A 12,478-nucleotide genomic window follows, 5' to 3' on the forward strand; every position below is an offset into this window, starting at 1 on the left:
TACTAAATATATCCCTGAGAGTAACAGATAATACCCCCTAGTACTGTACTAAATATATCCCTGAGAGTAACAGATAATACCCCTTAGTATTGTACACAATATACCCCTGAATGTAATAGATAATACCCCTTAGTACTGTACTAAATATATCCCTGAGAGTAACAGATAATACCCCTTAGTATTGTACATAATATACCCCTGAATGTTATAGATAATACCCCTTAGTACTGTACTAAATATATCCCTGAGAGTAACAGATAATACCCCCTAGTACTGTACTAAATATATCCCTGAGAGTAACAGATAGTACCCCCCTAGTACTTTACTGAATATATCCCTGAGATTAACAAATAATACCCCTTAGTACTGTACTAAATATATCCCTGAGAGTAACATATAATACCCGCTAGTACTGTACTAAATATATCCCTGACAGTAACAGATAATACCCCCTAGTACTGTACTAAATATATCCCTGACAGTAACAGATAATACTCCTTAGTACTGTACTAAATATATCCCTGAGAGTAGCAGATAATACCCCTTAGTACTGTACTAACTATATCCCTGAGAGTAACAGATAATACCCCCTAGTACTGTACTAAATATATCCCTGAGAGTAACAGATCATACCCTTTAGTACTGTACTAAATATATCACTGAGAGTAACAGATAATACCCTTTAGTATTGTACTAAATATATCCCTGAGAGTAACAGATAATACCCCTTAGTACTGTACTAAATATATCCCTGAGAGTAACAGATAATACCCCCTAGTACTGTACTAAATATATCCCTGAGAGTAACATATAATACCCCCTAGTACTGTACTAAATATATCCCTGACAGTAACAGATAATACCCCTTAGTACTGTAGTAAATATATCCCTGACAGTAACAGATAACACCCCTTAGTACTGTACTAAATATATCCCTGAGAGTAACAGATAATACCCCTTAGTACTGTACTAAATATATCCCTGAGAGTAACAGATAATACCCCCTAGTACTGTACTAAATATATCCCTGAGAGTAACAGATCATACCCTTTAGTATTGTACTAAATATATCCCTGAGAGTAGCAGACAATACCCCTTAGTACTGTACTAAATATATCCCTAAGAGTAACAGATAATACCCCTTAGTATTGTACTCAATATACCCCTGACAGTAACAGATAATACCCCTTAGTATTGTACACAATATACCCCTGACAGTAACAGATAACACCCATTAATGCTGTGCAAAACATACCCCTGAATGTAACAGATAATACTTCTTAGTAACAACCCATACCCACCACTTACTATAGTATATAATATAAACCTTACACTAGCACATGATTAGCAGATTATACCTCTTAGAATAACACCTAAGACCACAGTATAAAACACAATAAGTACCTCAGAGTACCAGGCATGTATAACAGGCAGTACACAGTAACACTAGCCTGTAGCATGTGATACCCTTTAGAATAATATATAGTATAATACACCTGAGCACTGTTAGACACGCCCATGTCAGGGTAACCTGTAACCCCTGCCCCCCTGTTTGGGGTCTAACTAATCCCCAGCATTAACCCTGCATTGCCCAGCAGACAGTGGGGCCCCCAGTACCTGATGATATCATCGTTGTGGCCCATATAGAATTTCTGCTTGTGCTCCCGGGTGTTATAGACCACCCCGACCCCGGCCACAAAGTAGACAATCTCCTTGGCCGCCGTGTAGTACAGGTTGTTCCGGCACTGGTGGCCCCTGTAGCCATACACCCACTCCAGCCTGAGGTGACAGTTCGGGGACGTCCTGTCAGCCATCTGCCCGCTGGGAGTCAGTCACTTTACAAGAGGCGCAGACGTGCGCCAGGGATGCGTCGTGTGGCCGCGTCTTATCCACATGCGCTGGGCGAGGATGCGCCGCACGCAGAGTGCATGGTGCTGAGCGCCGCTGTCCGTGGTGCTGAGCGCCGCTGTCCGTGGTGCTGAGCGCCGCTGTCCGTGGTGCTGAGCGCCGCTGTCCGTGGTGCTGAACTCTCCCTGTGGCCTCCGCTGCCAGTCACAGCCTCCTGCAGTGAGCACTGACACGGGCACGCCTTCCCCTCACATCCATTGGATGTGGTGCATGATGGATGTCAGCTCTGTCCAATCACAGCCTCTCACTCTCAGTCTCCCTCATTGAGAATTAAAGTAGCACCCCACAGCGGCTGTGTGGCACTTGTAGAGGTGCCCTGGCTGCCTGATCCCTGGGTGATGATGTCTCATTTATTCACCAAGTTGTACGTTATAAAACTGGTTCAACAACTACAAGTCCCAGCATGGTCTGATTACTTATTGTATAACTACTTATGTTATGCAAAAATATGTGTGCTCATGAAACACTGTTGAGTATATAACATACAGCCAGGATATTAGAAATATACTAATGCTATGAAATATCTGACACATATCCAGTTGTTTTGCAGATGACAGGACGTGCAGAGAGAGGAGTAAGGAGGCAGTGGGGGCTGGGGATATATGCCCACAGGCTGATCCCTTAATAGGGCTGGGTCACTGGGATACTGGCATTTTTTTTCCTTTAGACTGTTCGCAATAGGCTGCTGATTCGAGCCTCACTCCTCAGGCTAAAATTTGCCAGTCAGCCCCTGGCAGTGGTGGTATACAGGGTACTGGGATGCTGTACAAAAAAAAAAGGGGGTTACACAGATGTGACAGAGATGTGTCATGTGTGTCCTCTTGAACGACGTGGAGAAAATAAGTTATGTGTCTTCTCCTACAAAGGCAGTTTATATACTGTCCCTAAATATCCACAAGCACTGTAGATATTTAGGGACATGTTAACCATTTCTTTGCCTTATATTATGTAGAAAAATCCTAAATTTATTACCTTTTTCTTTTTTTTAGAAAATCCTGCAATATTGTTAACGTTACCAAATTCCCGTTTCATTTTTATAGAAATAACAGTAATCCATTCAATTAACCATTGCCTAATATATCTTCATACAGTATATAGAACCTCTCATACCTAGAACCCTGGGAAGGCTCCAGAACCAAATTTACTGTATAAGTAGCCGTAGCTATTAATGGATTGCTCTTAATGTCAGTAATTTCCCAGAGGGATTCTGCTCCTGCCCCATTCTCTGGTTTATGTCTCAGCTTTGATATGTAAGTGTATAACTCCAGGCATATGGTACTTTATAATACAGGACCCACCAGGACAGGGGTGGGGGGGGGGGGTTGTCCCAGAGGAAACATGCGCCTTAAACTTCTAATTTAATATCACCAACATGTGGCTCTCTAGGTGTTCTGAAACTACAACTCCCATCATGCACTTCTAGCTATCAGCTGGCTATATACTGACAAAGCATGCTGGGGCTTGTAGTGTCACAACACCTGGAGTGCCACAGGTTGGCCATCACTGCTGTAGACTAATGTGCAGGATTTCTACTTCTGTAATTAGTACTTTGTCCTATTACATACCGACTGGGGGTGGAGCAGGTGTCATGGTCGGTAGGGAACACACTCACAATGGGCCCGATTCTTTAAGGACAGTAAAGGGAAAAAAAAGTAACTTTATACCTTGCCAAAACCATGTTGCATTGGAGGGGGAGCTAAATTTAAAATGTGGGGACAGATTTCTAGTTAGGGTAGGGCATGTCCTAGATCAACTTTCAATTTCAGTGTAAAAATAAAGCAATCGAGTATTTGTGCGATACATGAAAAAACAGCCAGTATTTATCTTATGTGCGAAATAATAAACTGATTTGCACCCCTTGCATTGTAACATGGTTTTGTCCAGGTGAAGTTTTACTCCTCTTTTTCCCTAATGAGTCAGGCCCAATATGTCTATGGGACACCTACATGTTTGGTTACACCCCTGACACACTGGAAAAAGATTTTTGGTGGTGTTTCTTAGATAGAATGGTATTAAAATATATAATAGTTCCTAGTGACTGGATAGGCTGCACTCTCAGTGATGTCACTAGTTCCTAGTGACTGGATAGGCTGCACTCTCAGTGATGTCACTGGTTCCTTGTGACTGGATAGGCTGCATTCTCAGTGATGTCACTGGCTCCTAGTGACTGGATAGACTGCATTCTCAGTGATGTGATTGGTTCCTAGTGACTGGATAGGCTGCACTCTCAGTGATGTCACTGGTTCCTAGTGACTGGATAGGCTGCATTCTCATGATTATTGACTTAGACGGCAAAAATATCTGCCCCCCACCTTTTACTGACAATTGGTATATGCATGGAATATGGAAGAATTCTCTCATTGGTAAGAGCACATATAAACAAATTATATTATTTTATTAGAAGTGACTTTCTTTAATGTTCTCCATTATTCCACCACTATAAATACAATGTAATATGCAGGAAAATGAAACTGAACTGAAAGCAGAATACTGAAACACATAAGCAATATTCAGTTCAAGTCAAGGCCCCTGGGTAAGAGATGACCTTAATAATGTATTGCTTTTCATTAGGGGATTAAATATGATTTCATAAATTTCAGTTTCTCACTTTTAATCTCCTTCAACGCTACAGATCAGTCATGTGACAAGTCACGTGACACTCACTCCATTTGTTAAATTAAGCTTAAAAATAAAGATTTATAAAAACACCAGATGAAATAATCAGACAAGAAGAGCAGAAAATTGTATAATTGTCTTGCCAGTGATATATATATATATATATATATATATACACACAGTGGTCGAAGAGGACATTTAGAGGTGGCATTATGGAAAATGTAAGTGAATGGAATTTGATAGTGTCACAGTCAAAGGAATAGGAAAAGTGACCCGCTTTGACCAATATATCAATAAATAAATATATATATATATATATATATATATATATATATATATATATATCTCAATCATACTCCGCAGCTATTTACAGTTTACAGTGTTACAGGTCTAGATAATAGCAAACAGACAAAGTGGTAAGAGGGCGTTGCCTACAATCCTACAGTCTATGAGAAATTAGGAGTTTGATACATGAGATTAAACACCACATAGTGTATATAGTTCCGGACAGATTGCAAAGGGAATGTGAGCTCTGTAGGGTTACGTGATCCACTCAGGAAGCAATGTTGGTTATTTGAGTATAGGAGGATAATAAACGTAAATTGTATGTAAACTGTGAAGAGGGGTGGGTGGGGGGGAATCGGGTAGAGTAGAATAAGGAGGCTAAGTTTTCAGTAAACAATTGATGGTGGGCTAGTTAACAGGAGCATAGTTAGAGCACAATATATAAGTCAGTGTCCCAACACTAATGCTGTTACAGTCTACATCACATATCAAACTGATGCACACCTCACAACCTCTAGAATCTCGAAAGTGGAACAAAATATGCCACACTCCCATTCTGCCCAAAATAGACATTATTGGTTAAACTCCACCCACTTTTCTGTTAAGCCCCACCCAACTTCCCCACCAAAATCAAGATAGTTGGGAAGTATGATTGATTTACTTATGAAAAACCTGCACGCAAAAGTGCAAATGCTGTTTTGACAGCACATGCCGGGATGACTACTTTTGAAATCCAAAACAAACATTTGATTGGAGAATGCAAGCATTTAAATTCAATAAAGTGTCGGAGAAGGCGAATTATAGGAGCGGGTACCTGCTTTTCTGGAGGACATATTTCATATCCCTGCCCTCGCTGCGTGATGCCACAAATCATGGCACTGTACAGGAGGAGATGGGGCCACAAGCAAAGATCAGGTTCCGACTGTTTTATTTAATTTCCATATGTTTCCTAAGATACATCTGACCAGCCGGAGGGTTGGTTGGCGTTTGCTGAGTGTGTGGTTAACCACCAACTGCACGGAGCCATCCTTTCTGACACCATTCATTGCATTGTTCACCTAATGACTGAATAGATGTCAGTTTGCCCTGCAAATGGCCAACATTGGATGAGCTTATACTTAACTTCATATTCCACCCATCCAAGGATTTCCTTATAATAGAATTCATAACATTACATGGGAAATAACATAATTAATGATGCTGAGTGATGTAACAGATCATGTTTTTGAAAGTTCTATGTGATATCCTAATTGACATAAATACTGATGACACTTGTTATTCTAATTGTATAAATTATGTAATCAGGAAATCCTCGGGGGAAGGAAATTAGTTTCACACGTCTCCTTATTAACATTTCATATGTTGTTGGATCCCTCTTAGTATAATGTAAGCCTGTTGAGCCTATATAGTGAAATCCTACAGCAGACCAGAGAAGAGAGAAGCAGAGGGAACCAATTAGCCCAACAGGACCAGTACACGTGTATGTGTCATACCTGTGGGTTTCCCGATACATTGTATAACCAGCATTCTGAAACACACACCAGCCCGGGCTACTTATTATGGAGGTGGGAGCTATGTGGGGTCAAAGAGCGCATTTTTAAATGCACCGTTTCCTGTCTCCAGAGCTTAAGCAGTACACTAGTGGATCCCCCCCTACGTCACTTCTGAGATCCCTTTATAAAACACAGAAGGGGCATATTCAATTGTCGGCGGGATCGCCGAAAATCCCGCAGCGGAAAAACTATTACATGTAATACGGTAATTTGTAGCTGAATTTCAGCTCGCGGCTCAGGGAGCTGCAAGCTGAAATCCAGCGAGTAAATTACCGTATTACATGTTTTTCCGCGCACGATTACCGTAATATCGGTAATCGCGCATGGACCGCGGGATTTTTGCCAATCCCGTGGACAATTGAATATGCCCCTTAATGGTGATCAATATTTGTTACCGAATAACTGAAAATAAAGGGGTCACAATTCTCCTCTGGCCGACTCCGCTGGTGGCTGTACGTTACTAGCAGTAAAGTACTGTCAGTAGTATTTCATAGTTGTACTCACCATTATTAAAATATAATCAATGTCTTACTGATTGTCAGTAAATTTACTGACATATGGTTGAGAGACAGGAGGTAGCCAGCCAAACACACGCCACGTTCCTGTTCCACAGGTGTCCGCTTACTTCGTGATCAATAGACAGAAAGTCGGCTCCATTCAGCTGGTCTTGTTTCTCACAGATATCATGTGACCGGTGTAAGGAAATTAAATGTTAAGTGAGCCTTTTAGGGGACACACAGACACTTACGTGTTAAGTGACTCATTATAATTACCGTACTATAAAGCTAGGCACGCACTAATGCAATTACCGTGCAAATCACATGAATCACAACCATTTGATCAGATATTGCAGTGTGTGTACGCTCCCACGATCATGTTTTATGGTAACAAAACACATCACATCTGTGGATTTGGTTTTATAAACTTTCTAAAAATCACGATCAACAGTGGAACGGTATCGGGCAAATGTGGCAGTGTGCACGCACTCACCACCAGCAGCGTAGGCAGATATCTGTACAGTGTACAGAGTCAGGATCTTTTCAGCAGATGGTTATGAGACATGAAGATGACAGATCTGAAGGTAAATTGTGTAGGTGTGAGCACAGGAATCCGCATGGTCATCAGGACTTTCACTTGTCCATAGTAACAATTGTTTTCTGCCAGCTAATTACAACCAATGTCTTTCCCCTAATTATAATTTATTAGATTATTCACATTCTCAGATCATATTTTTTGTGTACACGTCGGGAAGTTGTTCCTGTTGTATTATGTTATACAAGATTATATCATGCGTCATAGCAATTGCGTTCATAATATATGAAGTTTTTGGACATGTTCGCAAGTTGGACGTAAGTGTCTGGCGTCAAGCGGCCAAATCTGCTACTTAGGTGCCCCCCAAACCAGCAAGAAAGATGGATCAGTAATTCAGTACTACAGTCCCTCTTGTCTCCGCATCTTACATATGGCTGTTAGAGAACCCTGGTCTGACAAGCGCTTCCATTGCGGATTTGATCCTGGTATAAAAGTAACTGCCACCTTTTCATTTAGGACTGTGACATCTGTAGAGGTGCACAGCGAGAGCTCCGCATTACAGAAGGGAGAGTGTCACAATAGACGACAGTCACACAGCTTTGTATGATCTAATAACAGCTCAGAACAGAGCTGGTGAGCACAGAACTGTCCCAGTTTCGTTAGCCTTGGATCTGAATTCCTTTTGCTTTCTTGTCAACTGTTATTTTTCCCCACAAGTTCTATCTTGTCCATAGTCTCATTCATCTTCCGCCAGCAAATCACAACCCAAGCAGCCTTCTCTGGGGAAGTACAAATGGTGCAAAATTATAAGATAACAGAAGCATTTGAAACAATGCAATATATATATATTTATATTTATATTATCAACCAGGAGTCAAGATTTTTTTTTTTTCAATAAAAGGGAGTGGTTGTCTATACAATGAATATCATTACTAGTGAAATAAGGAAGAGAGGATGGGGGGTTGTATATACAGGGGGTATGTAAGTCACATTCGTTATATATAAATCAATGTTGTAGAGAATTAATTGAATCTAGTATGGGCGTCCCTGTAATGTTTAGAGATTCTAGGTGCATGAGAATTTAGAGTATTTCAGATAATGCTATTATTCTATGCGGTAGGTTTGCCAGGTTCTGTTGACAATGGAAAGAATGGAAGGTGGTTCTGAATCCTTCCAGTATAATGCAATCTGATATTTTGTAGCGTTTAGTATATAGACACATGAAAATTTTAGAGTTAATATAATTTTATCCCCGTCCTCAGAATCAAGGGCTTCCCCCACGTCCTCCTCCCATTTAAGCTTTGTGGGTCCTTGAGGGGTCGGTTATATTTTAGTATCAAACGATACATATGAGGTCTCTGGAGGAACGTTAGTTATGTCAGATTTAATGTGTTGAATAGAGAACCTTCTCTTCTTCATTCTGCCATATTGTATCACTGGCCTCGACAAGACTTGTCTCTAATTTATAGTCTGACTAAATATTAGAATATTCATATTCTCAGATCATATTTTATTTTCTCTGACAAGCACATAGGACATTATATGCTCCCTTGTCTCCTGGGCCTGGAGACCCCACCATGTTACTACGAGGGTCCTACGTAAATTACAAGCATTAATAGAAGTTCAAACGCCAGCAAACCACGCGTCAGGAGTGAACGCATTTGACATGCAGGGATTAATTAGAACCTGTACATGTGGTTAGGGAGCCTCACCCCGCACACTGGATGCTGGTCATTCTGTTAATGTTAAACCCTGCGTCCGATCATTCAGTGTCATACATCTTATAGTATGAGCAGGGCACTACACTTTATGGGAGACAGACCCCAGAGGTAGCAAATGCAGTATGAGCCACGGTTGGTGCCAGCCATGTGCCAAGTAAAATATGCTTAGCCTAGTAAGCAGCATCTTGTCTGCTGCCCAGATGCCAAGCAATACCTGGTATCCAGTGTAATATACAGGCAGCACGGTGACTCAGTGGTTAGTACTTCTGTCTCACAGCACTGGGGTCGTGAGTTCGATTCCCGACCATGGCCTTATCTGTGTGGAGTTTGTATGTTCTCCCCATGTTTGCGTGGGTTCCTCCAGTTTCCTCCCACAATCCAAAAACATACTAGTAGGTTAATTGGCTGCTATTAAATTATCCATAGTGTCGCTTGGTCTGTGTGTATGTTAAGGGATTTAGATTGTAAGCTCCAATGGGGCAGGGACGGATGTGAATGAGTTCTCTGTACAGAGCTGCGGAATTAGTGGCATTTATGTGTGAAGTGGTTTGTCCCAGAGTCCATGTTTCACTGTCCCCAAACCTCTGAGCAGGTAAAGGTAAAACACTACGGATTCACAACTGGATTAACTACATCTGCTGCCCGCAGTACAACCTACCTCCCTATATTACCTATTTGGTCTCAATTTGCTGACCCCAAAAGAGGCGTGTCCTTGTGACAATGTTGGTGTATTTAAGTGTGGATTGTATGGACTTGAGCATTTTTTTTTTTACAGGAGCCTGGTCCCCCCCACCACCAAAGAGAGTGGACTCAGCCTGTAGTCACCTGTTCGCCAAATCGAACCTAAATTAGTTATCGGTTCTGGGCGAACCGGTGAGAACTGGCTGAATCCCACCACTGGCGGTATGGTAAAACAGTCCCTCACAGGGAGGTTATCAGAGGGAATAATCTCACAGGGGGTGACAACAATCCTCTCCTCAACCACTGCCAGCCCCAGGAAAAGGCCAACGGTGCCTAAACCTAAATTGGACCTAATGTGACCTACAACCTTGCTAGCCCGAGACCACCTTCATGAGTGAACGGAACAGATACCCCAACGTGAAACTGCTTTTAAAACCATGAAACATAAAATAAGACTGTGCCCCTTTACTGCAAGCAGTGAGGGTAACACAAGCTCAGTCTATCCTGGGATTCAGAGCGATACCGTTAAGTATTTCATCTGGGAGAAAGAACCCATCACATCCCATTAAGCTTCAGCAAGAGGAAGACATCAATGTTCCCATCGCAGTGACAGTGATTGGCAGCGAGGAGATTCGGAGGAGTGATAGATGATTCTACATCATTACATTCAGCTCTGTATTTATACAAAGTGAATTCGAGTGGCGGCCCCAACACTCAGCTCCTATCCAGCAATGACTGTGGCTGTATGCACAGATTACATTCACCAAATAGATGTCAGAGGACACACACTGAGCCTCACAGGATGTATAGCAGACACACAGCAGGTTCAGCTATAATACTATAGATTAAATGCAAAATATTAACATAATCCTGCTAGTAAACACAAGCACTTAATACAAAGACAGAGTAAAATCAAATTTCCAGCATACATGCAGTATCCTCCTGCCTTGAAATTATACAGAGTGCCCATTTTATTGTTGTGTGTAAATAGGGGTGTACCCAGAAACCACAGGTTCAAATCCCCTGGGAAAACTGGGCAGAAGTAACGCGGTGGATGTAGATTCACCTGCTAATGACATTTTAAGGCCTCCACCCAGGTTGTCTTGAATTACCTTTAATAGGAAAAGGCTGCGCCAGGAGAAACTTTACTTGTCTCACGCTTGCAACAAAGTAACAACACAGGTCGTATAGGGAAAGCCAAAAAGTTGTGTTTATTATAGATACAAGTGCTGTATATATATATATAAAAGGAGTTAAAAGCCAACAAAAGTCAGATAAAAGCAAGTAATATGTGGGTCTGGGCCTAAACGTCTATAGGTGGTTGCGGACGTGGTGGTGTACTTAAGATCGATTGCAATAGGCCTTCTTCAAAGCACCAGAGAAGGTGGGACCAGCGTCGGTCACATTAACACTTTTTGAAGTAACAGTGGCTCAGCTCCCATACTTCTTCGCTTGGTTTAACTGTATGACCCACAGTCTACTAATCAATGTCTGCCAGTCACACACAAAGGCCTCTCATGCAGCTGTGTATTTATGAGGGACTCTGCCATAGTCACTTTTCGGCCGATGGTCAGGGAGAATGTCTCAGAAAGTGGGGACACTCAAACCAGTATCACTATCTTGTATCGCCGGCTGTTATGTTGCCTATCAGGAGGGATGAAGCCCCAGTGGTAAGAAATAGTCGGAGAGAAAGGTTTAAAGTGCGACTGAGCTGTATTGAATGGAAGATACAATAAGGAGGAAGTGTTAAGAAGAGCAAAAGACACCTCGCTTTTTCTAAAGAGGAAATTAATGATATGTAGCAAGATGAAACCAAGTGTGTTGCTGAAATTTAAAGCTAATGATCCCTATTTTTAACAGGACAATCCCATATTTTAGAGTAATTTTTTCTAGAATTTTTTTTTTTATTCCAATCTAACCCTCAATCTGTGAATTCCTGCTTACCTTAATTCCCTTCTTTATATTATGAAACTGCCCCTTGTGCTGCCATCAGGTGGGCCGGGTATATTCATAATCAGGGGCAGAGGATCAACGAGAGAGAGAAGGCTGGCACCCATTAGCTCTATACTATTGGACTCTACTCTGTGTGATGTCACTCATTTAGAAATTTAACCAGGTAACACAACATCACTGACAGTGCAACTACTGGCTTCTAGTAAACTAAACCAGCTCATGCTCTAGGTAACTAGAGAGACTATACTCAATGTTATAAACAAAGCTAGAGCTACATCCAAGTAGGTAAAGCTCCAGAGGAAGGGGTGATCAGGGTGACCATGGTAGAGTCATGAGGGACTAAACCGAAGTCTATAAAAGGCCAAATAAGACAAGATTCTTGATGCAAGATTGAAGCACCAGCAGAGAAACAAAATTCCAACTTTACTTGTGCAGAGTTTGTTAGAAGTGAGGGCCGTATAAAGGCTGCATACAGGTGATGTCTCCATCCTAATTGACAGAGATCTTTGATCTTTAGCAAAGTGCTGATTGAAGTAAGTAAAAAAGAATGTGCAGTTGTCAGTAATGATGGTGCACTGCCACCTGTAGTCTGTAGTTGGTATTGCATTGGATCCTGACAGTGCCCCTTTCCTCTTTAGGAGCAGACTACAGCTGCAACCCTCAGGGCTTGGCAGGATCCCAACTGTAAAACGCTACAGAGTTTGCTGGCACTATATAAATAAATGTTGC

At 41.6% G+C, this 12,478-nt stretch overlaps 1 protein-coding gene across 10 annotated transcripts in view; it reads right to left on the minus strand.

The window, feature by feature from the left end:
• Positions 1 to 1,954, minus strand: part of EML5 (EMAP like 5) — a 106,272-nt gene extending 104,318 nt beyond the window's left edge. For all 10 annotated transcript variants that reach the window (XR_012680373.1, XR_012680374.1, XM_075193627.1 and 7 more), the window contains exon 1: positions 1,618 to 1,954. Coding sequence is in view for 8 of the 10 variants with exons in the window: in XM_075193627.1 (XP_075049728.1) it covers positions 1,618 to 1,814 (197 nt within the window). In the remaining 2 variants the exon portion in view is untranslated. The remainder of the gene's footprint in view (positions 1 to 1,617) is intronic.
• Between the last annotated feature and the right edge of the window lie 10,524 nt (positions 1,955 to 12,478).

This window comes from Mixophyes fleayi, chromosome 12 (assembly GCF_038048845.1).
Source record: "Mixophyes fleayi isolate aMixFle1 chromosome 12, aMixFle1.hap1, whole genome shotgun sequence".
In the NCBI taxonomy this organism is placed as follows: Eukaryota; Metazoa; Chordata; class Amphibia; order Anura; family Limnodynastidae; genus Mixophyes; species Mixophyes fleayi.